General features: G+C 41.3%; 1 protein-coding gene across 2 annotated transcripts; it reads left to right on the plus strand.

Moving 5' to 3' along the window:
• The first annotated feature begins 3,632 nt into the window (after positions 1-3,632).
• Rps15a (ribosomal protein S15a) lies at positions 3,633-8,009 on the plus strand. Of its 2 annotated transcripts, none has more exons than XM_003477786.5 (5): positions 3,633-3,765; positions 4,896-5,033; positions 5,503-5,582; positions 7,040-7,125; positions 7,880-8,009. In XM_003477786.5, exons 2-5 carry the CDS (start codon positions 4,901-4,903, stop codon positions 7,971-7,973), a joined length of 393 nt encoding a protein of 130 aa, XP_003477834.1. In that variant the 5' UTR covers positions 3,633-3,765; positions 4,896-4,900; the 3' UTR covers positions 7,974-8,009. The 2 variants fall into 2 exon arrangements, with proteins under 2 accessions (XP_003477834.1, XP_003477835.1); XM_003477787.5 differs by lacking the exon at positions 3,633-3,765 and adding an exon at positions 3,852-3,929.
• Positions 8,010-8,282: the final 273 nt, after the last annotated feature.

Below are 8,282 nucleotides of genomic sequence, written 5' to 3' on the forward strand. Positions count from 1 at the left end.
GACTTTTTAAAATTTTAAAGTTTGGTCACTTTAAGATAGCATTTAGTTTTCTTATTTGTGACATGGGTTTAATAGCAGATACCTCAAAGTCATTGTGAGGGCTGCTGAGTTACAGTAAACACTTGGTGGCAGGCATGACTTAGTAGTAGCGTAGTATCAGTGTGAAGATCAAGTAGTACTTGCTCTGGGAAAGCTCCAACAGCAGCTTCCCAGATCCCAGAGCACGTCACGTTGCTTCCCTGTGTGACACACTGCTGTCACTTATGTGCCCTCCACTGCAGTCTAAATATCTTTGAGGACAGGAACAGGTAATTCTGTCCTAGCACCTAGTACAATACCTGGTATGTGGTAGACACATGATATTTATTAGATGAATTAATGAATCCAGAGTTTAAAAATTAATGGATGTACTATTTTTCTATTTATGGTAAGGCTCTTAAAGTGTTTTTGTTTAGTCAAATCTACTTGCTAAGGACCCCACTTAAATGAACTGTGTGTTTCTAGTAAACAGAATAGGTTGTAATTGTACAGAGAGCCAGTATGTCAAGAAAATTTTCATTTAAAAAGCCAGTGATTGTGGGCTGGGGATTTAGCTCAGTGGCATAAGCGCCTGCCTTGCAAGCAGGCAGTCGTGAGTTCAATCCCTGGTACCGATAAAAACGAAAAAGACAAAAAAAATTTTAAAAAGTTAAAAAAATAAAAAGCCAGTGATTGGAAAAAATAAAAAGCCTGTATTGGCCAGGCATGGTAGTGCACACCTGTAATCTCCACACTCGGGAGACTGAGGCAGAAGGATTGCTGTGAGTTCAAGGCTGGTGAGGCACTACATAGTGGGTTGAAGGCCAGCCTGCACTACTACATAATGAGACCCATAATTCAAGCACAGCCTGAACTACATGGCAAGACCCTGCCTCAATACATAAATAAAAACAAACTCAATGGTCCTGTGTAATTTAAATTGTGACCAGGAAATGCAATATGTCTCAGATGTACAAATTGGAAGCTCTGCTTTTGTTAAGGTAAGCCTGTGACTTGGGAAGTGGTGGGGATCAATGGAACAGGCTGAGATCATATACTGAAGATGACTCACTGCCAGGGTTTGTGTTAGTGTCTTGTATGGATTCTCTCGTTTATCCCCACTCACAGCAACTTCAAGTGGGTGGTGATGTCGTCCCCATTTAACAGATTAGAAAACTGACTTCACCACTCATTTATCAAGTATGTGTTGAGGGCTTACTATGTGCCGGATAACTTCTCTAGGAGTTGTGAGTACAGTGGTAAACAAAACCAACTAAATCCCTGCCTTCTTGGAATTAAACAGTCCAGGGCTCAGAGATACAACAGTTGGACTCCTGATAATAACAGGCTGGGGTAATAGCAAGGGTTTTTATGTGTGGTGAGTGTGGCTGAAGGAAGAACTGAGGAAAGGCAGGGACCAACACTCTTGGCTAAGTGGGGAAGAAGGTGCTCAATTGATAGGAACAGTGAATGCAAAGGCTGAGGTACAGCATGCTTGGAGTGTCCAAAGGAAAGCAAGCCACAGGAAGCCAGACGCGATGGCCCATATCTGTCTTCCCAGTTACTTGGGAGCTGAAGCAGGTGGATCACAAGTTCTAGGGGACTCTGGCAATTTAGTAAACTGTCCCAGAAAGGACTGAGGATGTAGCTCAGTAGTAGAACACTTGCTTACCATGCTGGAGGTCTGGGGTTCAACATCTAGTACCAGACCCCCCCCCCATATACAAACACAAAACAAGCAAACAGACATTTAAAAAAATTCACACATATAAGATAGATAACCATATTACTGAGTTTTGTTGGATCATTGAACAAAACTGTTTCCAGTCTCACTATTTGAAAGCCCATTTTATATGCTTTAATTTTGTAACTTGAACAAATATTTCTAAGATAACAATATGTAATCTATTAACTAGTGATTTTCTATTGTTTACTTTTCTGAAATTCTGTATAACTTGTACCCTTTTTCTGTTTTTTTTTCTCCTTAAATAAAAAAAGTATAAAAAAATTCACACATAATAGCAAGTCTGGGTAGATTGGTGGAGATGAGGTCTGATGTGCAAGGAGGAACGTTATGAATACCAGCTTTCCTAAGAAATTTGGATTTTACTGGGGAAGCCCTTCGAGAGTGCATGATCTGACTTCAGTTTTAAAAATGTCTTACTAATTACTTTGTGGAAAAGACAAGAGTAGATGAAGGGGAAGTAAAGGGTGCAAACTGCGATAAGGAGGCTGTCGCAAGTATTTTAGAATTTAATATGCCTCAGATCACTTAGTTCCGTAGAGGGCAGAGTAATAATTCACTCTTTGGTGATCAAACCCTGGGGTAAGAGAGGGGGCTGTACCTACAACTGTTAATCGTTTCTCTGGCGCCCTCAAAAGGAGCACATCTACTATGTATGCACCGAACCTTGTACAAGTCCTTTGCCACTGTTACCACTCTAACTGCGGCAAGAACCTTTAAGAGGCAAGGATTGGTACTACCAGTCTATACTTGATTAAATCAAGTTCAGCGCTTATAATGACTAATCTACATTGGTTCTTGTCGGTTTGCACAAAAGTAGACAAAAGCCACAGGCTCAGAATCTTGTATGTTTATTTTGAAACATTAGTGGTTTTCTTCCACAACTTGTGTCCTAGAACTGAGAAAAAAAGATCTGGATCTCCAGTCAACTCTTGTAAGTTAAAGTGATTTAAAAAGACTACTGATTTAAAAATATTTTTAACTACTTTGGAAAAATTAGAGTCCACCAAAAAAAAAATGTATACACACATCAGGAAAAAAACTCTCCTAAAAAAAAACTTGTATAAATATTTTAATACTGAATTCACTGAAACATCATAAGATTAACACAAATTTCATATGGTCCCTACAAGAGATGCTCAAAGTGATGGCCACTAATTTCCAGACATTTAATATGTCATGAACTGCTCCTTGGTCACTGAGATTGTGGCACACGCATTTCCAATTTCTTCTGTAAACGCCGGAAGTACAGTGAATTTTCTGCAATAAACGACATCCTCCATGGTTCCTTATACGAGGGGAACGCCACCTGAAGAAAAAAGTCACACTGTTTTTCTTTTCTTGAAGGACGTATATGGTTTTTTTGGCGCACTCTGTATCTCAAAAACAAACATCTACAGGGCTCTGCGCGGTGTAAACCTGTAAACCAGCTTACTCCAGAGCCTGTGACCCAGAGGCTCGCAAGTTGGGCCCTGTCTCAAAATAAAATAATAAAAAAGATCTGGGGATGTAGTTCACCTCAGCGCTCTCTGGATTCAATCCCCTACCGGGTATTGAAAATGAAAATAAAAGGAAGTTTCCATCCCAGTTCCAAACACTGCCCAAAGGCATTAACCCACTACTGCGGGTCCTTCAGAAACACTATAAACACGCAAATATCAAAATTTATTCTAAATTGTCAGTGAATATTTATTGCAATAAAAAATTTCAAACATCGAGGACCATGCTTTGGTTTTGTATTTTACAGAGTAAATGCCAAAAGATAGTGGAAACTATGCCGTATCTGGATGTCCTCCAGGATTTACCTCGGGCGATTAATTCTTTCGGTTGTCAACTATCAATCCCTGAGGAGGCCCCGCCCCTACGTTCGCGTACTTCCACTAGCAGTCACTTTGTGTCTGTATTTTTTTCCGTTACTTTGAAAATCTCGCGATAGCCTGTCTATTTCCCATAACTCCGTGCGCCAACCCCTTCCTTCCTCTTTCCGCCATCTTTCCGTGCCGGTGAGTAACTCTGCGTAAGGGTTCCTACTTAATCCGTTGGCTATCGTTGCCATCCCATAGTCTGAGGCTTGGCTTTGGGTCCCTGGGAGGACGCCGTGACCCTCCTTTCCCGAGGATCCTGGCTTTGCGGTGCTTAGGCAGGCTCAGAAGGGAACAATCCTCAGGTTCTCCACGTTCTACTCCTGTAGACGGGTTCCAGGGATGCAGGCCGTTTCGCTGGCGGGAACTGGTGCTTCTGGCAGCCCGCGGAGGATGTAATCCCAGCAGCCTCACTTCTCTCGCTTTGCCTGGACCTCCCTTTAGCGGCTAAATTAGGTTTTTGGCTCTAGCCGCATTTGGGACGAGCGTTTTACTTTCTACTTCCTCGGTCGCGCTGGAAGCTTGGGAGGCTGAGGTTGACAAGCCCGAAAAACTTCGCCCTACTTGGGTTGGCGGTTTGCCGGGAACTAAACTGACTCTTCTGAGTTTTCTGGCTTCCCCTCAACTGTTTTGTTGAACTTAGGGAAGTAGTTTAGTCCTTCTTGGCTCTTGAAACATGTTTGGTCTTAGTTTTTAGACACTTTTTAGTATATCAAGTAGTTCATGACCCTTGGGAGTCCGGCAGGATGGCACGGAGGATGCATATTTCTGTTGTGACTCAGTTACTTAGTGCTGGACGTTTTAGTTTTTAGGTGAAAGTATAATATTGTCTTTGGGATATTAGAAAAAGGTTGAAAGTGAATTGACTTGAAACTCATATGAGCCTATGTTACTGACTTAAAAAACCGGAAGAACATTGTAGGTCATTTTCAACTTCTGTTCTCAGTAACTGGATGTTTTCGTTTGGTAGGTGACAGTTACTCCAATTTTGAGGCTTTCTCAGTGTTAACGAATTTTTTGCCTTGTATCCTAACTAGCCATTCATGTGCTGCAAGATAAGTGGTTGACAAGTGAGTTTAGTGTCTGACATTCCTGATTGCCTGTTTTCAACAACGATAGAAAATGGAAAGAATTTTCCTAGATGTTGGGATTTGTTAAGAAAACCTCATGGTGGGCCTAGAAAGGAAGGCCTATGATAGAAATCGCAGGAATGGTTGAATATTCAGTATAAGTGACAATGCCAGTAAAACCTGTTTTGTCTTCCCAAACAGCCATAATGGTGCGCATGAATGTCCTGGCAGATGCTCTCAAGAGCATCAACAATGCTGAAAAGAGAGGCAAACGCCAGGTCCTTATTAGACCGTGCTCCAAAGTCATCGTCCGGTTTCTAACTGTGATGATGAAGCATGGTAAGTGTGCTGTTGTGTATTATGCTTGGATGCCAAGACTTAAAGGAATCAGTTCTGTTTCTGGGAAGTAATGCAGTTGAGTTAGGATACATGAAGACGTAGTTTAGATGAAATGGCTAAAGACTTCTAAGGAGGATATGATTGTTCAGCTGGTTGCTAAACCACAAGACAAAAGGCAGAGCTCCTGGGTACTCAAGACTTCCTATTGGTCTATGTCTTTGACACAAACTTGTCTTTTGGGGTTTGAAGTGGTAAAGGGGTGAGGGAAATAATACCATTCACAATTGGAGAGTAGATGTTGCCTCCAAAAATTTTGTATGAGACATGGTTATGAACATTAGTTGTCACACAGAGCAGTCATCAAACTGAGGGAGAAAAACCTAATTGACAAAAAGCAGGAATACTTGAGGTGCATAATGGTTCAGGTCTTGGATGTATGTCTTTAATTTGATACAGTTCTGTTTTGTAGGTTACATTGGCGAATTTGAAATCATTGATGATCACAGGGCTGGAAAAATTGTTGTGAACCTCACAGGCAGGTTAAATAAGGTAAGGATTGTCTTGTACATTTTAGAGTGTTAAATAAATAATTCTCTAACATGGTGCGTACTTGTCTTTGTAAATACTGAGTATTATACTGCTTGCTTTATACCAAATTTGTCTTTATTCACCAAGGTTGTTGGTTCTGGATCTTTGTCAGTTTGGAGTATGGAGTATGAAAGGGAGATGTGGGTAGTATGGAGCTAGTACTGGTGATTGTCTTAAAGTATTTGAATAAGATACTATTGTGTACTTAAGTGTCTTGAGCTTGGAGGCTCAGGCCCACTAAGCTGCTTTTTTTGTTAGCATAGGCTTTCTGTCTTTTTGAGGTCTTAGACTGCCTTTTAGTTTGTTAACAGCTTTTACAGTCACATGCAGCTTAATTGTATATGGTCTCCCAGGTTCTTTATATGTGATGTGCACCAACTCAATCTGTTGGTGGTTTTGGGATTTACTTATTTTATTTAAGACAAGGGTCTTCATATATAGTTCAGGCTGACCTCAAACTGGATAATCCTCTTGCCAGAGCCTCCAGAGTACTGGGATTACAGGCATATGCCACCATACCCTGCCCAAGTATATTGTTGAGGGTCATCAGATGAAATATTATAGCTTTGATGCTTTCAAGGACTTTGGGCTCTAGTCCAACAAGGATAAGGTGAAGAAAGGCCAGAAAATGAGTTGCCCAAAGTCATGTTTAGTGCAGTGGGTAGGTGATAAGGTTATTTTAAGTTTTCTCTTAGCTTTACTTTTACCTGTCTGCTTCAAGTAAAAGATGGGCATACCCTTATCCTGAGAATGTGGTAACTTGAGTGTAAAAGTAGGTTACAGGTGTATTAACGAAATCTGGCCTTGATCACACTCTTAAGATTGCCCTAGACCCAAATGTGATGGTACATGCCTGTAATCCAACATCCTGGGAGGCTGAGGTGGGAGGACTGCAAAGAACTAGAGGGTGTAACTAGGGAACACCCTTGAATTTAATAATCCATAGTAACACAAAAATTAAGAGAAACTTCTGAGCAGAATAAGGGGGCAAACCCTGTGCCCCGTCTCTGAGCACTGTGCCTGGGACCATTCCATTGAGCTGTGTTACATCCCCAGTCCATTATTCATGTGTGCCAGTTTTTACAGGTAGAGCCCATCTGTGAGGTGGTCTTAAGGTTAGTGGATGTTTGAAAATGTATTGCTTTAGTATTCCCATGTAATCAAATTACGGAAGTGTAATGCTCTTAAGAGACTCTTGCTTTGATGGGTATCAAAAATTTTGACTATCATCTGACTTTGGTTGGTCTCAGTACCTTGGTTTGGTATTGGCCTTGGACAGCTAGCTCTGCAGCCCACAGGTAGGCATGCTAGTTAGTGATCTAGCACAGACTGGATAACCGTTAGGATTGTTGTTTGTGTTGGCTAGTTTTTCTGTTAACTGATAAAATGAAATTTTTATTTATTTTTTGCTTTTTCAGTGTGGTGTGATCAGCCCCAGGTTTGATGTGCAACTGAAAGACCTGGAAAAATGGCAGAATAATCTGCTCCCATCCCGTCAGTTTGGGTGAGTTAGCTTTCCTCAATTAAACAAATACTAATGCTGAGGATTGGTGAGGTGTGTTAACAATCTCGGGTGAGATTTCGTTTTCTTTGTATTAGAGGTACTTTAGTTCATGTACACTTTGCCAATCCATATTGGGTAACAAACATGGCTATCTTTCCTTAAGTGGATCAGTTAGTGGGCTAAGGTATCACTGTATTTGTTTTCCTTCATAGCAAGTGTTTACAACACTTTGTGCTTAGAGTTCAGATTGAAAGGTACAAGGGAGCTTTGACTGGGATTAGCAGAGTTGTATCTGCTTTCATGTGTGCTCACTGCAGGTGTTATATAGTTCACATTGTGTAAGCCTGGCATGGCCTGAATCATTTCTAAGCTGCAGGCTTAGGGGAAACTTGGACTGAAACTCAATCCTGTTCAAATCCTAGTTTGGCCGACTTTGGAGCTAGAGGTGTTCTCTGCCTTTGTTTTCAGTTAAACATAGTTGTTTCTCAGTGTCAGGGGAGGTCAGGGTTGTGTGAAAGTGTGGCTGGGGTTTTGGACTGACTATTTTGATTCTAGGAGCTGTGTTTGTGCATAGCTGGCCCAAGTAATCCCCAGCTCAGGTAGAGCAGCATCAGTGCCTGTGCCCTCACAGGAAGGCATAGTTACCCACTAGTGAGGATAATTAGTAAGGGTAACTGTACTGCAGCAGAGATGGCAGCTTATGTTATATTGAACTGTGCAACTCACCAGCATGTTTATTTTTTTTCTGCTCTAGTTTCATTGTATTGACCACTTCAGCTGGCATCATGGACCATGAAGAAGCACGACGAAAACACACAGGAGGGAAAATCCTGGGATTCTTTTTCTAGGGATGTAAAACATACAAATAAAATGCCTCAGCGGACTCTGATGCTTCCACTTGATTGTTTTGAGCCTTTGTAGCAATGCAGGAAGTGTGATGATGAGCAGCTATTGTGTTAATTGATGAATGCTATTTCTCGGCTGTGAACAAGACCTTTGATTTTGTGTATACATACACCATCACCTGTGTCATGGTGTACTAGAAGATGGTGTTTAACCCTGGGTGGTTGAATCTGGAGTTCAGCTATTTGGGTTTGTGTTTGGGTTCGTGTTCTGGAGTCTTAATTATATGCTGGAAGGGCTTGTCCTTTGCTGTG

This window comes from Cavia porcellus, unplaced genomic scaffold (assembly GCF_034190915.1).
Source record: "Cavia porcellus strain 051 isolate PalLab524CR breed Dunkin Hartley unplaced genomic scaffold, mCavPor4.1 scaffold_16, whole genome shotgun sequence".
NCBI classification, from domain to species: domain Eukaryota; kingdom Metazoa; phylum Chordata; class Mammalia; order Rodentia; family Caviidae; genus Cavia; species Cavia porcellus.

What these genes read in the sequence shown, in the direction of transcription:
- Rps15a (XM_003477786.5), top strand. Translation starts at nt 4,901, where the DNA reads ATGGTGCGCATGAATGTCCTGGCAGATGCTCTCAAGAGCATCAACAAT. An exon ending in AACTGTGATGATGAAGCATG is followed by an intron (nt 5,034 to 5,502) that starts GTAAGTGTGCTG and finishes TCTGTTTTGTAG; the next exon opens with GTTACATTGGCGAATTTGAA. An exon ending in CTCCCATCCCGTCAGTTTGG is followed by an intron (nt 7,126 to 7,879) that starts GTGAGTTAGCTT and finishes TTTCTGCTCTAG; the next exon opens with TTTCATTGTATTGACCACTT.